Source organism: Protopterus annectens, chromosome 6.part0, assembly GCF_019279795.1.
Source record: "Protopterus annectens isolate FY-2018-M chromosome 6.part0, PAN1.0, whole genome shotgun sequence".
NCBI lineage: Eukaryota > Metazoa > Chordata > Ceratodontiformes > Protopteridae > Protopterus > Protopterus annectens.
In genome coordinates this window covers 52,416,005-52,438,269 of record NC_056737.1, presented here as the reverse complement: position 1 = coordinate 52,438,269, position 22,265 = coordinate 52,416,005, and the positions used below count along the sequence as shown (strand labels likewise).

The following is a 22,265-nucleotide window of genomic DNA, read 5'->3' as shown; positions in this document are numbered from 1 at the left end:
AGGTTTGTCTAGAATCATGATGTATACTGAAACAGATACAAAATTTATTATCATTTAAATACTCCACAAATTCCAATAAATATGGGATATCTTACCTCCAGACCAACCAAAGGTCATCTAAACATCTTCTCCAGATGTCCATAGATTCTAAAAAAATATTGTGGACTCATCGTAAACAAGTTGTTCCTCAATGAAGCCCATAAAGAGGTCTGCATAAATTGGCGCAAATGACGCACCCATAGCAGTACCCCTCAGCTGTAAATAACATTCTTTTTTAAAATAAAGCACATTTTAGTCAACACATGTTCAGTCAAACACAATAAAAATGTGTTAAAGCCTGGGCTGTAGATAGAGGCCATGTTCAACCAGTATTCCAAGGCCTGAAAGGCTGTGGAAGATGCCAGGTCACTTTAGCCTAAGATATGTGATAAGGACCAAACAGGTACAGGAAAATACATTTTTGGGGATGGATATTTCAGAAACACATCTGCAGGGGTGTTTTTGTCACAGCACTTACTGGTGCTGGTACTGTATGCAAGAAAGTACAGCAAATACATCAACAAATAACCTGGTAAATCAAAGCATGAAAAATGACTATATAAACAGCACCTTCCTATTTTTTAGTTGTGACATAGGTGGGATGAAGCACCCTGCATTAAGATTCAATAAAAATACAATAATTATTTTGTAGATATAATTTGATTTGTCTGATGTCAGGCAGCTTTAAAACAAAATCTCCTGCTGGCAAATTGCATTATGTCTTGACTTTTACTATCTGTGTTAATAATACTGTTCTGAATTACAGGTTCAAATGTCAGGATACTTCTGAAAGTATCAAAGAGAGTGGTTCGTTATCCCCAGGGACTTTCCTACTTGCCATTGAAATGTAAACCAAAACACCAGCAGTTCAAAGTGTGTATAACAATGAAATAAATGGGAGGAAAAAAAAAACATACACATTGGTTTCAGTCAGGCAGGCCAACTTCGTAAAAAATGGTTAAGAAATAATTTTATGATCCAAGTTTGATAAATTAATACTTAAATTGTAGCACTTTTAGCCTATAAATTGGTAGGATTTATTCAAAAACTGTATATGTTAAATGTTACCTCCAAGTAAACAGTTAAAACCTTTTCTCTGGTTTCTCCCACTGGAGAGAAATAGGAATGGAAGATTTTCTGGATTTAGGATGAATGCTGACTGCTTGTTTGCCTTCAAGCCACAACTTAACAGTACTCCTTTCTTTTTTTTTTTTTTTTACTCAAATGATTTTTATTTTGATGAAATAACACATCTCCAACATAACTTGCTGTTTGAAGGGTTTATTTTTGAGAGTTTATCAGGTGTCAAAAAGGATCTGTGTAGAAATTTCCAATGAAAAATCCTCCAGAATTGTGAGTAAAAAGTTAGTTTAACTGAAAACAAAATGTTTGTTTTATCTTCCATTGATAATGATACTTGAAACCCTTTAGTTGGGTATTGCCAGTAATAATCTTTAGGAGCTATGTTATAGGTAATTAAAGTGTTATTTATATATATATATATATATATATATATAATTCATTCTTAACATTGATATTATATAGAATTCCAAAAATCCAGTTTATAATTTTTGGTACGGTTTTGTATTATTCTGCACAGATCCTTAGTGTATGCTGTGACACTCTGAAGAACCATCCAGTCATTAGTAGATAGGCCATAGGTTGACAATATACTTTGTGTGTTTAAAGCTTGTTCGTTTTCAACACATTGCAACCAACAAAATAGGTTAATTTCCCATAAACCAAAAATCTCTCTATGTGTTTTATCAGGGAAATCCCTTGTAATAGTAAATGGTATTAAAAATCTATGCCACAGTTTTATATCTAAATTTGTGTTAATGAATTTTCTAAATACATCAGAAATACTTTTTATTAGTGTTAAGTTTAGTTAATTTTGTTGTACTATACTGTAAATTTAAACTTAAATAGTGCCATATCTTGCTATCGTTGTCAGTTACCAAAGCATTCTTTGATAAATAATTTTCATTCATTAGTATAATGGAGTGTAACTGTTTCCAATTGGAAGAGTATCTAGGATTTATCCAATTCATCACTATTTTAATTATAAATGCCTTTACATAAGTTTCAATCTCTGAGAATTTTAACCCCCCCCCTTGTTCCCATTTTCTAATATGATGAGAATACGCCACTCTATTTCTTTTGGGGTACCATAGGAATTTCATCAGAGTTGAAGTGATTTCTTTAAGGATTTTCTTTCCTGATGGAAGTATAAGGGCTTGTGCTATATATAATATTTTAGCTAACAAAACAATTTTTATCAGTTGTAATCTATCACCAAATAGTATAAACAAGTTATTCCATTTGCTTATTAATGTCTTGATTAAGTCTATGGCTTTAGCATGGTTAAACTATAAGATTTCCTTTATATTCTTTTCTAGGACTATTCCTAAATAGTCTAGAGTTGAAACTTGGTTTCCAATGATATGATTAACTAGAACATGTATGTTCATTTTTTTATTTAATAATAAATATTTTGATTTAGATTTGTTGAAGGAGAGTCCTGAGGTTTTTTGGACATTTGTTATTATATCCACTTCATCTAACACTTCTTTAGAGTTGGGTAAGGTAAGTAAGATGTCATCAGCAAACATCATTATTTTAGAAATATATACTGGTCATATAAATGTATACATCTTATCTTTGGTTTATTACGTATTAAAATGGCAAGTATTTCTATGGCCAGAGCAAATAGGATAGGGGACATGGGACATCCTTGTCTAATACCTCTAGTGATTTGGATTGCTTTGGAAATAAAGGGACCTAATTTGACATATGTTAGATTATTTTCATAGAGTTTCTTTATCATTGTTATAAAAAAGGGGGAAAAATCAAATAACTGTAAGACTTTAAATAAATAACCCCAATTTAAGGAGTCAAAAGCCTTTTGAATATCTAGACCTATTATCAATGCTTCATGGTTTCCTATATTGAGGTAATCTATCAGAGTTAATACTATTTTAATATTATCCTGTGTATGCCTGTTATGTATGAAACTAGTTTGGTTCTTCATTAATTATTTTAAATATGGGTATTTTCAATCTATTGACCATACTTGACATAAATAGTTTATAATCATTATTCAACAAAGAAATTGGTCTATATGAGTTGCATTGATTAGGGTCCTTATTCTCTTTTAATATAGGGGAAATTAGAGAATACCTCCAAGGAGGAATATTTGCTAATGTTTGAACTTCAAGAAAGGTTTTATGTAGGAGGAAGATTATAGAAGAAGGGAACAATCTATACATTTCGATAATTAAGCCATCTATTACAGGTGCTTTATTAGACTTACTTCCTTTAATCCCACCTATAATTTCCTTTTGAGAAATAAGTTTTTGTAGATCTAACTTAAGTTCCTCAGGAATTCTTGTTATGTTGGGAACTATATTCTCTAACTTCTCACATTCATTTGTACTTATTTTATCTTTATGATGCTCTGCATAATGATAATTAAAGCCTCCAGAATGTCCCCTATGTCCGAGACTTTTTTCCTTTTCACTTCATGAAAGATACTATCAATGTTATTAATTTTTGATTGTATCTTAACTTTCATAGGTTATGAAGATGCTTAGGAGAGGTAGCATAAGAATTTAATTTCAGTTTTTCCATAGCTAAATTAGTTTTATGGGATAATATTTCATTTTATTTCTTATTTGCTTCTTTTATTTTCTTCTTATCTGTAGCAATTCAGTTTTTATTAGATTTTAAGAGATAATATTGATTTTGGAGTTGATGTAACTGAGTCCCATTCTTTAATTTTATTTTTGTACCAGCTAATGGTTTTACCATATAGATAGGCCTTAAGAGAATCCCAAACCATAACTGTGTTTGCTTCAGGTTTATAATTAATCTCTAAGAAAAGCTGAAGTTCAGAAGTTATCCAACATTGAAAGTCTTTAATTTTTGTGATATATGAAGGAATCCTTGAAGTAATAACTAATTGAGTGAATTCCAAGTGTAACAACAAGTTAACAACAGGGAATTATGATCTGAAAAGGGACAAGGTTGTATTGAGAAATTCAATATTTTAGAATAAAGATCTTGTGAGATATAAATTTTATCTATTCTAGTTTGGGTACCATGTCTATAGTCCTGGTGTGAAAATAGTAAAGAATCTGGTCCCAAAGCAGTACTCCTTTCTTACATAATTAATCTCCACCATCCCTAATACAGAAAATTCTCCAGTCCCATTTCTGAAGAAGTTTCTTAAGAAGTCTTAATTTATTGGATGAAAGTGCTAAAAATAAGATTATTAAATTATCAAACATAGCATTTTTTTAAGTTGGCCTATGTTACAGACTCCAGTGAGTGTTTTTTTTTTTAGTTTGATGAACTGTAACCTGATGAACTCCAAATTATATGGTTATAACTCATCAGTTCTACAAGCTCCCCCAAGAGTGTTTCACATTGTTTTAGATAAAGCACTACTGCCCATGTTGAGTGTTGTTACCCCTTATGGGCATTTGTCTTTTCCCTGCAGTTGCACTATCATGGATTCACTGTATTTAAAAATGCAGGAGGGGGCAACGTTCCAAACATGAGGATGCACAGGAACTTGTGCCCTGCAAAAGCCATTAAATGCTTGCTTTTGTGATAAGCAGATTGACCAGCTGTTACTTGACCAGATGGCTCAACATGAAGTAAGGAGTTGGGGCTATGTAGAGGAAACCTTTCCTTATCTTCTAAGATGCCCCATACAGATCAACATCTGTACACTCCATCGGACTGATCCTTCTCAGTCTTTTTATGTGATATGCTTATGTAACAAACACGTGCTTGAAACCTTCATTCATTATAGTTGTTAGTGCTTAATGAAACAGATCATGAGTGAAGACAGCAATGAATTTTGCCATGTCCCACCAGTGCCGTACCACATTAGTCAGTCATCCTCCAAGTATTGAACCCTGGTATGTCTCAGCAGTTAGTCATCCCAACATCATCACCACAGGTAATACAGCAATGTTTTAACTCATTTCAAACATGTTTCATGGCTATAATTCTCCAAAGCACAGTGATATGGCTAACACCAGAAAGGTCCAGTTTAGACAGCTATGTCTTTTTGATCTCAAAGAAAATAAATCTGTGAATTTTACAGCCAGGAACTTGATCTGTAACCCTGTGCCTGCGCTGTTACAGCATACTTTGCCAGCGTTTCTATCATTAGGCTTCTGATTAATGCATACCCTTCTGTAGCAGATGTGGATCGGACTTCTGCTAAAAACATTCCCTCTGCTGTTGCTATTTATGTAAAGGGATTGTTGTGCAACATTAGCAGCTAAACACCATTAACATATAAACAATAATACAGACCAAGAAGCATAGAATACAAGGAATGACTGGTCAGATGTAGTTACCTGTAAATAAAACATCTCCTCCATCCAGGGTTGCACTTTCGTCTTGCATTTCTACAACATTCAGGTGAAGGTCTTCTAGAACACTTTTCACTACTTCTACCTATAAACAAAGGAAAACAGTGAAGAACTTTATATACTATAAGAATGATCAGAGTTCACCTTTTAGTTTTTGTGTATTAAATACAGTTAACAGTCAGCCAGTCAGTTCAACAGATGTTTTCTGATTCTGAGATACTTGAACACATTTTAAGACATGCATTTCTTTTTCCCTACTGTGCCTTTCTTCATTTAAATGAAAACCATAGTGGGAATACCTTAAACAATGTTTATGAAATACTGTACCTTATTACACTGGATTACGTTGTTCACTACAAACAGAAAACAGAACTTTTCCCGCATATCCAAGGAATCTGAATCAAATGAATTATATGTAGTAAATATTCACTGATGCTAACGTATATTGAACAGAATAGAAAACAGTAATATGCACACATGCAAACATGACATTGTGCATATTAATTGTTTTAATCTGATATAATCATATAAATGTAGTTTCATATGTCAATCCATTTGATTCACATTCATTAAATAAACAATGACAATCGCATACAGAAATGTGAATTATCTCTATGCAATTATAGAAAGTTGTTCAAAATTCATATATCTGCTACTAAATGAGTTGCTGTACATACCTTAAAGACAGACCATGCTTTCTATAGCATGATACTGCATAATGAAAATGTAAATATGCTCATAAAGATTTTGCTAGAAAGCAAGTTTCTAAATTGTAGTGTTTTGATATCACAGTCATGCATTTGTTTATTGTATAACTGTGATACACACCTGAACAGACATCAGCTCACTTGTAAAAGTTCCACATTAACTTATTAGCTACTGTACTGTTTTACAACTCCCTGAAGAACCACCTCATACAGCAGACATCAATTAAGCTAAATTGTCCAGTCCCTGTTGTCCCTTACAAAACCACTCTTACTGTGGTTTCTGTGTGCTCCAGCAGGGATTCCTTTCTTTTGGGAAACTTCTCCATATACAGCTTTGAATAGAAAGCAGTTCATCTGTTAAAGGTTCCACATCACCCCACTCGTACCTCTATTCCTCCTCAGTTTACAACTCCATGAAGAGCCAACTGTCCGATAACACCTCGGCAGATTTAACTGCCCAATAACTGTTTCTGACAGGAAACTATTGCTGTCCTCACTTAGAAAGCACACTGGCAGGGATTTTGACATTTTTCATGTTTGCATGACCACAGACTTGGCATGTATAAGTTTAGAAAGGTGTATTGGGCTTGGTTCCCACATCGGGGGGGGGGGGTGTAGGGGGCTTGCCTCTTACAAAAAATGCTTACATTAAATTTTTTCTTGACAGTGACTGCATGAGCAGTTGTGCATGGTGAATTTTTTCATCAGGTATTTGTAACTCCGGGAATTATAATGGAAGGCAACCCTTGCATCAGTCAAAAAACTACTGTATTATCCCAGATGTGCATCCTGTTTTTGTTGATGCATAATATGTATTGTTTTTTTCACTATGGAAATGATACAAATGAGAGGTTACAGTACCTTGGGGAAAAGTCTGTCGTGTACATTAAGCACCAAGTCTGAAGTTAACAGCATCTTGGAGAAGTCTGTCTTCTCCAACATTTGTATACATAAGTTTGTTTATTTATTTGTTTCTTTGACATTTGTTTACCGGGAGAGTCCGACTGGACAACTCGTGTCTGTTTTCAGAGGAGGCCTGGGCAGAAAAGCTCCACACAGTACAATAGTAACAGTAGTTGTGTCTTTCGGCTTTTCCCGGTTAGGGGTCGCCACAGTGGAACTCTGGTCCGCTAATGATAGGCAGCAGATTTTTACGTGCCGAGTTGCCAACTCTGACGCACAACCTTCAACAAAGGTACGCCCATTCACGGATATCTCCACACAGAAGACGCTCTAGCTGAGAATCGAACGGGACAACGTCTTACTGTGAGGCGACAATGCTACCGCAGCACCACCACCGCAGTACGTAGTAGTAATAGTTACAGGTTACAGAGTGTAATATGTAGATAGCAGTTAACATACTACAAACGTTAAAACAAAGTTGAAGGGAATTTATTAAAAATACAGGAGATACCTTACAAGTTGGTTGCTTTCTGAGCATAGCATTAGAGAGTCAAAAAGAAAAAGAAAAACATATGTACAATATTTACAAAGAGCATTTATTGCATACATTAGTAGCATTCACAAGCCGTTCAAGGAAATGAGGAATGTTGAGCACATCACTTACACGCAAGAAGCTTAAGGAAGCAGCACCCCTGCAGTGTAGTGAGGGTTTAAGATGGGCGATTGCAGTTGCACAGCCGGTTGGTGAGAAGGTATGACTTAAGGAGTTTTTTGAAAAATGGAAGTTCTGTTTTGTAGTCTGATGTCAGGAAGAAGGCTATTCCAGGTATTAGCAACTTCATGAGGGACGAGGGATTCCCCAGAGCTGTTTTTACATAGAATTTTTTCTATCAGGGCTTTATTGGTGGAGCATAATTGTCTGTTTGAATTGTAGAAGTTTAGTAGGCCAGATAGGGCAGGGATTTTCTCTGGATAATATAGTATTTGGTGTGTTAGAGTGAGTCGGTGGAATCATAATAAGTGTGGATTTCAAGCCAGTGTAAAGTAAGTAAGAATTGGCAGTGGTGGGAACGAGATTTGTCATTGGTAGCAAATCTGGCGCATGCAGAAAGTTTGTTAGTCAGTCTTATTTAAATTTGTTAGTACTGGAGATCCATAAAGTAATGTAGATATGAGATGGGTTCTGGCTATAGCAGTTCTAGATTCAGATGCAAGGTACTTTTTGCAGCAGTATAGGGTCCCTAGCTTTTTGTAAACTTTAGAGATAATTAGGGATATATATCTGTTGAATCTTAGTTGTTGGTCAATTGTAATCTATAGTAATTTGGTCTCTGGGACTGGAGTGATGGGGGTCTCACTGGCTGAGAATACAGAGAAGGTGGTTCGGTCATTAGTCTTTCTTGGGTGGAACAGTAGGAGTTGTTTTTTTGGGGGGTTCAATATCAGTTGTGATTTATTTAACCAGTTTTCTGTCTCTGTGAAGGATTCCTGAGCATTTTGTTGGAGGAGATGGATATTAGATTTAGAGCAGATTAGAGTTGTGTTATCAGCATCTTGAACTATTTCAGCTTTTGTGGTCGCTAACTGAAGTTGATTTGTAAAAATGTTAAAGAGAACAGGGGCCGAGAATGGAACCCTGAGGTATGCCTAATGCGACTGGGAGTGGGGGGGGGGGCATAGGGATTCATGCCATTTGACTGACTGTAGGCGGTTGTCTAGGTAATTTTTGAACCACAGCAGGGTGGGGTTGTCCATGCTGAGCTCAGAGACATATTAAGAGTTTATTGTCAGAAACTGCATCAAACACTTTGGATAAGTTTAGAAAGATGGAAAACACTAGTTTGCCTTGGTTTCTATGTGTATTTATGGTGTTGGTGAAATTAATTAGAGCAGTGGTGGTGCTATGGGACGATCGAAAACCGTGTTGAATTTTGGATAGTAAGTTATTGGTGAGAAGGTGGGTAAGGAGCTGGTAATGGACACATCTTTCTAGAATCTTTGATAGGGGGTGACAGGATTGCAATGGGTCAGTTGTTAGAGAGGTCGGTAGAGGGGCCACCCTTGTGAAGGGGAATGATGAATGAGGTTTTCTGCAAGGATAGAGTGGTGTGTTCAATAATGGATCTATTTATTAGTAATGAAACGGGGTAAGCTATGGCCTTCGATACAATTTGAAGGTAGTCAGCTGGGAGACTCAGCAGCGGGGGTGGTGGGTTTGAGTTGGATAAGAGTTTTTGGATGGCTGATGTTGGGACTGGCTTGATTGAGAAGGAGGTATTGTTTGTTAGACCCTTAGGGGATTGTGGGAGGTTGGTGGGATTTGTATTGTTAATATGTTTAAGCATAGAAGAGGTAAAATAGTTGTTGAAATTGGAATCTATGTATGAGTTTGATCTTTCTATATTGGGTGGGGGGGTAGTCTGATCCTTCTATATTGGGTGGGGGTGTACATAAGTACTATGTCTAGGGTTACAGTACACTGGAGAAGTCTGTCTCCTCTAACATTCGCGTATATATAAAAAGCAGGGGTGTGGGAGACACATCAGGGGATACAGGGTGCTTAAAAGACTTTAATGGAGTACAAGTTGCATAATATACTTCTTTTTTGGTTTACTTCAGTTTATTATTCCTGCATTTGGCAATCACAATTTACACTCTCACAAATGTAAGGAACCATGGAAAATGAACACCTGTAGACAAAAATGCAGTCATATAGATTGCACATTACTCACCTGCTAAATTCAGGTTAATAAACTAAGGGAAAATATCTATGATATAATGTGGGGGGGGGTAGTAGAGTTTGTGCACTAATGAAAATGGTTGCTTAGATTCTCAGTCAGCATTGTTCTTCTTTCAGGCTTTTCCCAGTTAGGGGTCGCCACAGCGGAATGCCGGTCCACTAATGATTGGCAGGTGATTTTTACTGTGCCGAGGTGCCAGCCCAACGCCCAACCTTCAACGAAGGCACGCCCATTCACGCACATCTTTCGAATGCCACTCGACCGCGGGGAGGACATGCAGAATCCACACAGAAGGTGCTCCAGCCGAGAAACGAATGGGAGAACCTCTTGCTGTGAGGTGACAATGCTACCACTGCACCACCATGGCTCAATTAATAATATAATTCATGAAATTATTTTGTAGACATACAACAATATCTTTTTGAAGTCAATGTATGTGTGCCAAGGTTATACAACAGAAGACATATGTTAGAAATTGCATATCCTGAGAAAACAGTCCCTGCAAGAGGAGTGATGGCAAATTTTGACAGCTTAAAATGTGGCATAGGAAGACTGTCGTCTCAGATTTTGGTTTACTTATTTCTCAGGCTGTAAATAAAGGTGTCTGAAATGAGGTTCAGTGTTTCAGGAGATGTGGTATCCTGGAGTATTCTAAAGAGTGGGTAGCCTGGGAGGAGATGGGCTTTGGCTCATATAGGGAGACATTAACTTTGGATAATGTGACATAGTGGTGTTCCTGACATGTGGAGCTAGTGATGAAGTGACATACTGTAATTAATATTGTTTGGACAATTGAAGTGTTTCTGTCGGAGGTGGTAGTGAACAGAGAATGCATGTTCTAGTTGAGCAGACAGTCCACCTTTGCCAATGGCTGGCCTAGCAGGGGCAGAGAGGAAGTGTGAGATTGTGTTGATCTAGAATACGACAGCTGATTTTCATTCCCTTTTTTTCAATGTGTTCCTGGAAGTTGAGAGACTGGTCAAGCCTAACACCTAGGTATCTGAATGAGGCAGTCATTTCAATGTGGGAATTTTCAAGTTTGAAGATATTAAGATGGTAAGCTATAAAATATAAAATATCTTTATTTATATATGTAAAAAATAAAATCTATAATATAATACATATTATATATAATATAAATAATATAAATATAATTATAATATACTATAGTATAATATATATATTTAGAAATGTAAAATATAAAAGCTAAAATTTGACCTGCATAGGTTCATAGGTAAGTACAAGGCTATTGGCCCTAGGGCCTATATAAGCCTAGCCAAAAAGGTACCCTGGCTTTCACCACCCAAGAAAATTATTTTCCTGTGCGCCTGTGCAATTATTTTCCTGTGCATGTTCTAATAATATTAAAAAAACCCATAAAAAACCTGGTCTCCTTTATAGAAACAAAAACTTTTATCTCAAGTACAGCTAAAACAGGTCTATCACATGCCTACCTATTACCAGCTCTTCTATACGGCTCTCAAACTTTCACCAAAATACAGGCCACACTTACTTCTAAACTAGAGTCCACTTACAACAAAATTAAATTTGCTGCTGAAGTACCATACTCCACTTATCACTGCTTAGCACTGAGAAAACTGAACTGGTCTGAATTTCCCCATAACCTCCTCCTCTCTCAGCTTCTGATAATTCACTCAACACTATACCACCTCACTTTCCGCCCCAGCATCACATCTATCATCTCCCCCTTACATCCCTGTAGACCCCCCTGGTGCTCTGAACAGCATCTCCTCACTATTCATAAACCCAAAATCAACACAAGAAAAAACCCTTATTGCTGTTACCCTGCTGAGAACTGACTCAAATCCAAATTCAGTAACGCAGTAAAAACTCACTTAAAGAAAAGTAAACTATGTCTGTGCTATCTCTCTCCTGACTGACTCCTCTCTCTAATGTATCCTGCTCTCTCTTCTTGCTACTACTTCAGTGAAATCCTAGCTTTTTCCTATTTCTCTTTAGTGTAACACTGTTATCCACCTTTTTTATCTCTCTGTTTCCTAACCTACTCTCTTAAACTTCTCTTCTTTCCATACTTGACCATATCTTCCTCTATTCACAGCCAGTTTAATTTGTTCTGGTATATAACTTTCAGTTGTTAATTGACTACTCGGTATTATTCCTTGTACTCTCCTCTGTAACTCCTCATGTTGAAATGTTGATTCTATTTGCCATGTATGTTTACATGTTATGCTTTATATCTATGTGATATATTTTTGTATTACTATAAGTCAACTTAATTTGTATATATTTACTGTGGAGCTTTTCTCCCTGGGTCTCCACTGAAAAAGGGCTTTGTCCCAGTTGGACTAACCCTGTCAACAAATGTCAAATAAATAATAAATAAATGGTGAGGAGGTGTGAAGAGCATTTTTTTCAGTTTCAAAGGGAATACATTTAGTTTTCGTAATGTTAAGAAGAATTTTGGCTATAAGCCACTTGTTAAGTGCAAGAAGGTTTGGATGAGTGGGTTGTGATGGATATAAATACCACTGTCAAATAGAGATGATTTAGCCATGGCTGGTGTGGTTTATCCATGATGGTAATGTCCAAGTAGGCACATTTCATTGTTAGTGGGCAAAACTACTCTCCCCATTAGCTGAGTATGGATTACAGATTCATGGCTACAAATCATGGAAGACAAATGCAAGAAGATTCACAGACAACACTGTGACAACCATGCCCTGGCCCAGCAATCAAGGAGCCTCAATCCTCACCACTAACACCAGGGAGGTCGTCTCCTAGAAGAGGAAAGGATAACTAATGCACACAGTAAAGTACAAGTTCCCTTAAGTGCACACAGAGATCACAGTCAGTCTGGGGCTGGTTGCTCCCTTGCTCACCAGGTCCCCGATATGACTTCCCACTGGCACAGCTATAGGGTCCAGATCTCAGCCTAGCTGGCAAGCTAACCTCCAGTACCCTCTCTGTCCAACCAGTGCTTCATGTCCCTGCTCACGTAGCTGACACACACTTTGAGATAAGTATCTATACAACTTCACAGACACTCCTGGGAAAAGCTGACACAGATTCTCCAGCTGTGCCCCTTTACCCAGACTATACGGTAGTAATTTCTGCCACCACCAGCTAATATTATCAGCTACTAAAAGGCCCTTAAAAGGGTGTCCAATTATTACTGTGCAATATTATTATCCAATTGGTAATGTGACTATTCAGTCTAGGCTTAATTTGGAGTGACTTAGACAGTAAAATCTGTAAATATGTAATGTACTTTAGAGGTTAAATTATCTCTACATAAACCAGCCACAGGTAAAGGTTTTAAAATATTTAATAATAAATAATTAAACCACAAGACAATACTACTACAGTACAATGCTACTCAAGTTCAGAGATCACACAGAAACGTAAAACAATATCGTAGGAAAGATCTGATTTCAAAGAAAAATACTTAGTCTAACTTTCTTCTACGTTTAACTATTCCTAAGAGAAATCAGAGTGCTATTATCTTACTTACATACATAAAGAGCAATCAGTGCTGGGTTAGATGTCCAAGATCAAAATGCTTACAGTCTCTCACTGAACAATAGTTTTTAAACACTAACCTACAGCTCTGCTGAGGCCCTCCTAAATTACATCATTTTGACACTTAGGTTTTCTCGGGCCACAAACTGCATTATTTAGCAAGCTAACACCTGCTCAGGAAACTACAACAATACAAGGCATTTCACATATACACTCTAGCAGAAACCAGAGCAATAAAGCACCTTTCACATGTAAATTCTGACTCTTAACTTTAACCTTAAAACAATGGGCATGAAACCTTCATCCAGACCACCTCAAAGAAATTCATAAGATCTTTTCAGTTTCAAAAGACACATTTGAAATGCTTGGCTTGGTTTTCCTTACAGCAGATGGCAATGTTGCAACAATCTTGAAGTTCACATTTTAGAGTGTTTTCTTTAATTTAAAAACATAAGCCTGTATTTTACATTTATTTATACAATTGATAGAATTATGTATCAAATTCTATTTGACTAGGCTGGCAGCCTTGGCCCATCTTCCTCCAATCTTCACACCCCCCCCCCGGGGAACTCAAACAAGTTTTTCAAGTGCCCCTTGAGAAACATCACTTGAGAGTGTCAGGTCTATCTGGCTGTACCTCACCCCATTCCCTGTCTTGACAACCCATCTGCATTGGCATTGCTACTCCCACTGAAGTGCTGCACTGACATATATGCTTGCAACCCCAGGCTCCATCTTAGCAGCTTTGCATTTTGCTGACTGGCTCTTTTTAACCATGTTAGAGGTTTGTGATCTGTCATCACAGTGAATTTTCTTCCATACAGATAAGGCTGAAGTTTTTTTAGTGCCCACTCTATGGCTAGACATTCCTTTTCTGCCGCTGCATAGCATTCCTCCCTGGATTGGAGCCTACAACTGAGATAAACCACTGGGTGCTCTTCTCCCTCTGAAGAAATCTGGTTAAGTACAGCCCCCAACCCAGAGTTTGAAGCATCCACCTGCACAACACATTCTTTGCTATAGTCTGGACTGGCTAACACAGGGTGTCTTCCCAAAGCTCCCTTAAGCTTCTGAAATGCCTGCTCACATGCTGGGGTCCACACTACCTTATCTGGCCCATTCTTCCTTGTCAGGTCTGTGAGGGGAGCAGCTATGGTACTATAATTGGGAATGAACTTTCTGTAGTACCCTGCTGTCCCTAATAATGCCCTCACCTGCTTTTTTGGTAACAGGTGCAGGCCATGCCTGAATGGCTTCCACTTTGGCAGGTTCTGGCCTTATCTTACCACTCCCCACTCTATGTCCTAGGTAGTTGACCTATGCCATACCCACCTGACATTTGCTTGGCTTAATTGTCAATCCTGCCCTCTGTAGTCTGCCCAGGACCTCCCTGACATGCTGAAGGTGCTCTTGCCAGGAATAGCTGTAGATGGCAATATCATCCATATAAGAAAGGGCAAACCCTCCTGCTCCTGCTAAGATATGATCTGCCAACCTCTGGAAAGTCACTGGGTCATTCATCATCCCAAAGGGCATCTTTGTTAACTCATACAAGCCAAAAGGAATCACAAAGACTGACTTCTCTCTAGCACTGGGAGTCAAAGGCACCTGCCAGTAACCCTTGGTAAGATCAATGGTTGTAAGATACTTAGCCCCACCCAGCTATTCTAGGGCCTAATCTGTCCTAGGCATGGGGTAAGCATCTGCCTCTGTGTGACTATTTAATTTCCTGTAATCCACACAGAACCTGGTGCTGTCATCCTTCTTTGGCACCAGTACCACTGGGGAGGCCCAGGGACTGTTGGACTCCTGAATCACCCCTAGTTCTAACATCTCCTGTACCTCTTCCCTCAGAGTCAGTTTGACTCTCTCTCAGGCACCCTATAAGGGGCCTGCCTGATAGGCCTTGGGGGTCCTGTATCCACATGGTGCTGCACCAGGTGGGTGCTCCCTGGTTTCCCAGTGAACATGCCCCCAAACTCCTGCAACACTGCTTGGATTTCCTGAACCTGGGTAGGAGATAGCTGCTGGGGCATTGCTACCCCTTCCACCGAGGTGTCTTCCCGAGCTTCACTGAGGAGATCAGTCACAAGATATCTCTCAGACTCCTCCTGCAATCCCCTGCAAATGCTCAGCACAAGGGCCTACCTATCATGGTAAGGTTTCATCATGTTAACATGGTACAATTTGTGCCCCTGCCTTCTGCCTAGTAGTTTCACCATGTAGTTAACATCACTTACCTTTCTTACCACCTTGTAGGGTCCCTCCCAAGCTGCTTGCAACTTGTTCTGTCAGGAATGAGAACCATCACCTGCTGCCCTGCAGCATACTCTCTAGTTCGAGCACTCCTGTCATACCACACCTTTTTCTGTTGTTGGGCTTCTGCCAGGTTCTCCTGGGCCAAGCCCATGAGTTCCCCGAGCCTTGTCCTGAGATTTAGGACATATGCCACAACAGATTCCTTGTGAGACTCACACTTACCTTCCCACTCATCTCAAATTAAATCTAGAGATCCCCTCACCCTATGCCCATACAGCAACTCCAAGGGTGAAAAACCTGTGGATTCCTGGGGAACATCTGTGTAAGCAAACAGATGGGGCAAATATTTGTCCCAGTCCCTCTTAAACTGATCTACAAATGCCCATAGCATGGACTTGATTGTAGCTTTTAACCTCTCAACAAGACCATTAGTCTGGGGATGGTAGGGGGTGGTCTTCATGTGCTTCACCCCACAGGACTTCCACAGACAAGCCTTCAGGTCTGACATAAAATTGGCACCTCTGTCAGACAGTATTTCGTTTGGGAAACCTACCCTGCTGAAAATCTCTAGCAAAGCATTTGCCACCTTCTCAGCCACAATGGAGGACAAAGCCACTGCCTCAGGGTATCGTGTAGCATAATCTACAATCACTAGGATATAATTTTTCCCTGTGGAACTTGGGGTACTCAGAGGACCCACAATATCCATAGCTACCCATTGAAATGGCTCCTCAATCACAAGCAAAGGCATCAAAGGAGCTCTCACCTTGTCTCCTGCCTTGCCTACCGTTTGGCACTGCTCACAGGTCCTGCAGTACCCTGTTACATCCCTGGAAATTCCAGGCCAATAGAGGTTTTGCATAATATGCCTCTTTGTACATTTTATGCCCATATGACCTGCAAAGGGAATATCATGGAATATTGTTAGAAGCGCCAGACGGTAAGCTCTAGGCACTACCAACTGCTGTACTCTCTCACCTTCTAGCCCTCCCTCAGGGGTCCACTCTCTGGACAGTAACCTTTTGTTGCAGTATAGAGATTCCTCCTTCCCTTGAGAATCAGGTGCCTCCCTAGCTACCTGCCTCAGGCCTTGCAATGTAGGGTCTGAGAACTGAGCCTGTCTCAAGTCTCTCTTTGTAACCCTTCCCAGCTTCCCTTCCACAGGAAGTCTGGCATCCTCTGACAGTGGTGCCTCACTACCAGCCTGGGTACTACTACACACCTCTTCCTTTGCAGTTACCCTGTCCAAGGGAACATCATTACCCACAAGCACCTGTGGCTCATGTTCAGCTCACTCCCTGAAGTAACCACTTCAGCAGTCCTGGCTGCAAGTATGCAGTCTGTCTGGGTCACCCCCAGGCTACCAGACCTACATGCTTGTCTCCTAGTCTCACTGCATGTAACTGCATAAGTACATAGTACTGCCTCATCCAAATCCTTCCCTCTCAGGACATCTGCAGGATGGTAGTTCCATACCCCTGTTGTCTCAAGACAACCAACTGTTGGCATTTTGTCTTTCCCACTTACTGGTTCTTTCACCTTTTGTTCCCCATCTTGCCTCCGTGGACACCTGTATGCCACATGGCCCCACTGGTTGCATTTAAAACATTTAACCCTAGCTCCTGGATGTGTACCTGGACTAGTGGCTTCCCCTGCTACTGACGGATTCTGTTGGGGCAGTCTGTGCTGTCCACCATGGGTTCCTTTAGTCCCATGAGCAGTACTTGGGGTCCCTTTCCTGTGCAGGGCTGCCCTGCTTGCTAGGTATAGGTCTCCCTTCTTCCCCAACTCCTCTAAAGTAGCACACTGTCTATCAGCTAACCAGATCCTCATGTCCTCAGGCAAAGTGCTAAGGGCTTGTTCCCTTACCATAAGGTCTGCCAGCCCTTCAAATGTGGTGACCTGACATCCACTCACTCAGCTATGAAAATAAGTGCTCAGTTCAGCAACATATTCACATACATTTTCATCTGCCTTGCGTCTATGCTCACAAAACGTTTTCCTATACATTTCAGGTGTTAGCTTAAAACATTCCAACAAGTGTCTTTTTACAGCAGTATAATCAAAACAGTGTCATGCATTTTTGCTAAAGAAGTTACAGCTTTACCATGGAGTAAGAGGGACAGGAACCATACCCAGACCCCTTGGTCAACTTCATATTGTTTACATACCCGCTCAAACATATGAATGAAGCTATCAAAATTATTCCCCTCTTCAAACTGTGGAAGAAATGTACTGACCTTTTGTGCTTCTGGGGTCCAGTTACTCCCTTCCCCATTACCTCCATGACTCTGGCAAAGAGTCAGCATTTCCCTCTCTTGCCTCCTCTGCCATTCATTTTCCTCAGCTTGTAGACTCCTCATTTTCTCAGCTGCTTCTAGTTCCATATGCCTGGCCCCCAACTCATGTCTCTTTAGCTCCAGCTAGATTTTTAAGTCCACTGCAGAAAGGTTGAGCTGTCCATTCTCTGAGGATATTGTATCTCCACTGTCAGTCTGACTGTCCTCCAGGCTGCTGTTTTCTGATGCAGCTGTAACCAAGGCTGCAATCAGGTCTGCCTTAGTCAGGTTTCCATGCACCAGTCCCCTAGCCTGGCACATCTCTGCCGGCTGGCTCCTTGTTAGCTTTCCATACTCCTCTGCTGACATGCTGCCTGCTCACCCTAACACTAAGCTAACAAAAGAAATAAAACAATTGTGATCTGAACTCCGAGTATACACTGCATGGCTGTTTAAAGTACAAAACACTTTTAGAGATCACTGTACATAAGCTACAGGAATTTGCTCTATCCGCACCACTACAAGCCAATTAGTGTTTGCCAAGTAATCAAAATGTGATGTGGATCCCACCACAGCAAACCAATATGTGATAGGATATCCCACCATTGCCACCAGTATGTGACGACTGTGCCCTGGCCCAGCAATCAAGGAGCCTTAATCCTCACCACTAACACCAGGGAGGTCGTCTCCTAGAAGAGGAAAGGATAACTAATACACACAGTAAAGTACAAGTTCCCTTAAGTGCACACAGGGATCACAGTCTGGGGCTGGTTGCTCCCTTGCTCACCAGGTCCCCAATATGACTTCCCACTGGCACAGCTATAGGGTCCAGATCTCAGCCTAGCTGGCAAGCTAACCTCACACAGAAACTTAAAACAATATTGTAGGAAAGATCTGATTTCAAAGAAAAATAATCAGTCTAACTTTCTTCTAAGTTTATTCCTAAGAGAAATCACAGTGGTATTAATCTTACTTACATACATAAAGAGCAAGCAGTGCTGGGTTAGATGTCCAAGATCAAAATGCTTACAGTCTCTCACTGAACAATAGTTTTTAAACACTAACCTACAGCTCTGCTGATGCCCTCCCAAATTACATCATTTTGACACTTAGGTTTTCTCAGGCCACAAACGGCATTATTTAGCATGCTAACACCTGCTGAGGAAACTACAATACAAGGCATTTCACATATACACTCTAGCAGAAACCAGAGCAATAAAGCACCTTCTGCATGTAAATTATGGCCCTTAACTTTAACCTTAAAACAATGGGCATGAAACCTTCATCCAGACCCACTGGAGCAGACTTGTAAACATCAAAGAGATTCATAAGATCTTTTCAGCTTCAAAAGATACATTTGAAATGCTTGGCTTGGTTTTCATTACAGCAGATGGCAATGTTGCAACAATCTTGAAGTTCACATTTTACAGTGTTTTCTTTCATTGAAAAACACAAGCCTGTATTTTACATTTATTTATACAATTGATAGAATTATGTATCAAATTCTATTTGACTAGGCTGGCAGCCTTCGCCCATCTTCCTCCAATCTTCACAAACACAACCATTCTGAAGTGTAGATCTGACACTGGAAACATATGCTCTGCACCATTATAATGAGAAAAAAGCATGATTAACATACCATAAAAGTGTAGCTAATTGTATTGTGTTAGTTGTGTTTTTTAGTGTGGAATGTGCGTGTTTGTGTGTGATGTAGTCAGCACGTAAGTGGCATGTAACTGTATTGTGTTATTTGGGCTTTTTAGTGTGGAATGTGCATGTTTGTGTGTGATGTAGTCAGCACGTACTTGGCATGTAACTGCATTATATTAGCTGTGTTTTTCAGTGTGGAATGTTCGTGTTTGTGTGTGATGTAGTCAGCACATAGGTGGCATTTAACACAAGTACTTTGTGCTGTGATGCTACATCAACATGATTATAACCTAAGCTTGAGGAACATCAGCATTATGGGACTAATATAAGTACCTTTTGAGTAAAACTTTGCTTTTCATTAATTTGTTTGGCCTGTTATAAGTACCCGATGATTATATGCTTTAGTCTTCCTCTCTTTAATTTGGTGTGCCTCTTATAAGCACCCATTGATTACAAGCTGTAACGTTCCTCAGAGTAATTCTTTGGGCTTGTTATAAGTACCTGTTGATTACAGGCTTTGGTTTTACTCATCGCAATTTGTTGAGCATGTTATAAGTAACTATAAAGTCCCTGGCTTCATAAGCATAGCACGGATGGGGTAAAAGGGGCAGCCACCCTGGGCATATGTTGTTCTGGGACTCTCTCAGGAAGTGCGGCTCCTTTTTTTTTTAAAGTAGAAAAAATCCCCAGTGCCAGACAAAGGACTTTTTTTTTTTGCTCTTCATTTAGGAACTGTGGGGTTGGGACCCACTCCAGATGCTAGATGAACCAGCTAAGGCTCTGCCTTGCTTTCCTCATGTTAATTCAGCCAACTATTATAAGTAATATTGATTATATATGTTGACTTTTCTCAATGTAATTTGCTGTGCCCACTACAAGTACATTGAATGCAAGCTCTGGCTTTCCTCTCTGTAATTTTGTAGACCTTTTAACAACCACCTGCCACTTACAGGTTTTGGATTTTCTCATTGTAATTCAGTGTGCTTCTTGTAAGTAGTTGTCGATTACAAACCCTGGCTGTTTTTCATTTTAATTATGTGGGCATGTAATCAGTTCCTGTCAAATACAGGGTTTGGCTTTCTTCATTGTAAACTGATTAGCCTATTACAAGTACTTAAAAACAAACCCTGAATTTTCACATTGTAATTCTGTAAATCCATTATAAGTACTTACTGATGACAAGCTTTAGCTTGTTGTAAATACCTGTTTATTTAAAGACCTGTCTTTCCTCACAGTAATTCTGTAGTCCTGTTAAAAGTATTTGTCAGTTACAGGCTTTGCCTTTCTTCATTGTAATTCTGTGGACCTTTTTATAACTACCTGTTGTTTGCAACTCTTGGCTTTCCCTCACATTGGGTAAACTGTTAGAAGTAAATGCCAATTTCAGGCTTTGGCTTTCCTCAGTATTTTTTGGGTCTGCTATAAGTACCCGTCGATTACAAGCCCTGACATTTCTTGCTGTAATTTGGTGGGCCTGTTCTCAAGCACCTGTTGATTACAGGTGTTAGTTTTCCTCAATGTAGTTCGGCAGACCTGTTATAAATACAGGTCGTTTAGAAACCCTGGCTTTTCTCACTAAGTCAGCAGGTCTGTTGTAAGAAACTATTATTCAGGCTTTGGATTTCCTCAATATAATTTGGTGGACCTGTTATAACTACCTGCCTTTTCTCATTGTGATTTAGTGGACCTGCATTTGCTGCCTTGGCAGGATAGTGTACCATCCCCCTCCCTTCAGGCACTCTAATTTCAAATACTTTTTTTCACTCATCAGCTTCCTGTTTCCAGTGTTTTCTGGGGCTGTATGATACTGCTCCTGGTACACCTTGCCAAGTAAGATGGTTGGCAAGCTGTTTCATCATAACAAAGTAAAATACATGTTTCCTGGAGCTGCTCAGTTCACTCAGCTGCATGAGTTGATGTGGCCATTCAGCTGATATGGCAGTCCTTGGAGTTACTTTTGTTCAGCTTTCAGTCAATGAGTTCTCTGTTGACTCATAGCTGTAGATCTAAGGAGTATTACTACTACACAATACATTTATTACAAACATGATTGATTGCCTTACCTTTACAGTGTCTTGCAAAGTTTATCTGGTGCACTGGAAACCTGCAGCAGAAATGTCTTTACTACTATACAATACATTTATTACAAACATGATTGACTGGCTTACCTTTACAGTGTCTTGCAAAGTTTATCTGGTGCACTGGAAACCTTCAGCAGAGATGTCTTTACTACTATACAATACATTTATTACAAACATGATTGATTGGCTTACCTTTACAGTGTCTTGCAAAGTTTATCTGGTGCACTGGAAACCTGCAGAAGAGATGTCTTTTGTCTTTACTGCACGTTAATGCAGACATCTTTGCATATGCAGTTCCTACAGATGTTTACAGCTTGTGCTACTAAGACTGTGATCGTACACTTAGCACGTAGTTTAATTATTGCATAGATAAAATTTTTTTTTGGGGGGGGCGTTATTTCAATCATCCTTCTTCAATACAAGATGGAGATTTTTGGTCTTACATTTTTCATAACTTACAGCTACTCTGACAGTAATAGGTTTAGTTTGCTTGCTTTTTTGATGTAAATGCATCATTTTATTATGAGAACTGCATTTTAATAAAACATAAAAGAGACACCTTAACTAAAGAAATACGTTGGTTTGAAGCCTATTAAGCAATATCAGTGCATAATTCATTGTACTCTTGGTACTGTCAGCAAAAGTCTGGACAGCTGAAAGGTATGCACATAAGACAAATGAACTTCAGAGTATCAGTTAGCTTAATCTTACAAAT

At 39.2% G+C, this 22,265-nt stretch overlaps 1 protein-coding gene across 1 annotated transcript in view; it reads right to left on the bottom strand.

The window, feature by feature from the left end:
• LOC122804153 (N(G),N(G)-dimethylarginine dimethylaminohydrolase 1-like) overlaps nt 1-22,265 on the bottom strand; it is a 335,801-nt gene that overhangs the window by 131,786 nt on the left and 181,750 nt on the right. The window contains exon 2 of the mRNA XM_044073842.1: nt 5,415-5,514. Within this exon, the coding sequence (XP_043929777.1) occupies nt 5,415-5,514 (100 nt within the window). The remainder of the gene's footprint in view (nt 1-5,414; nt 5,515-22,265) is intronic.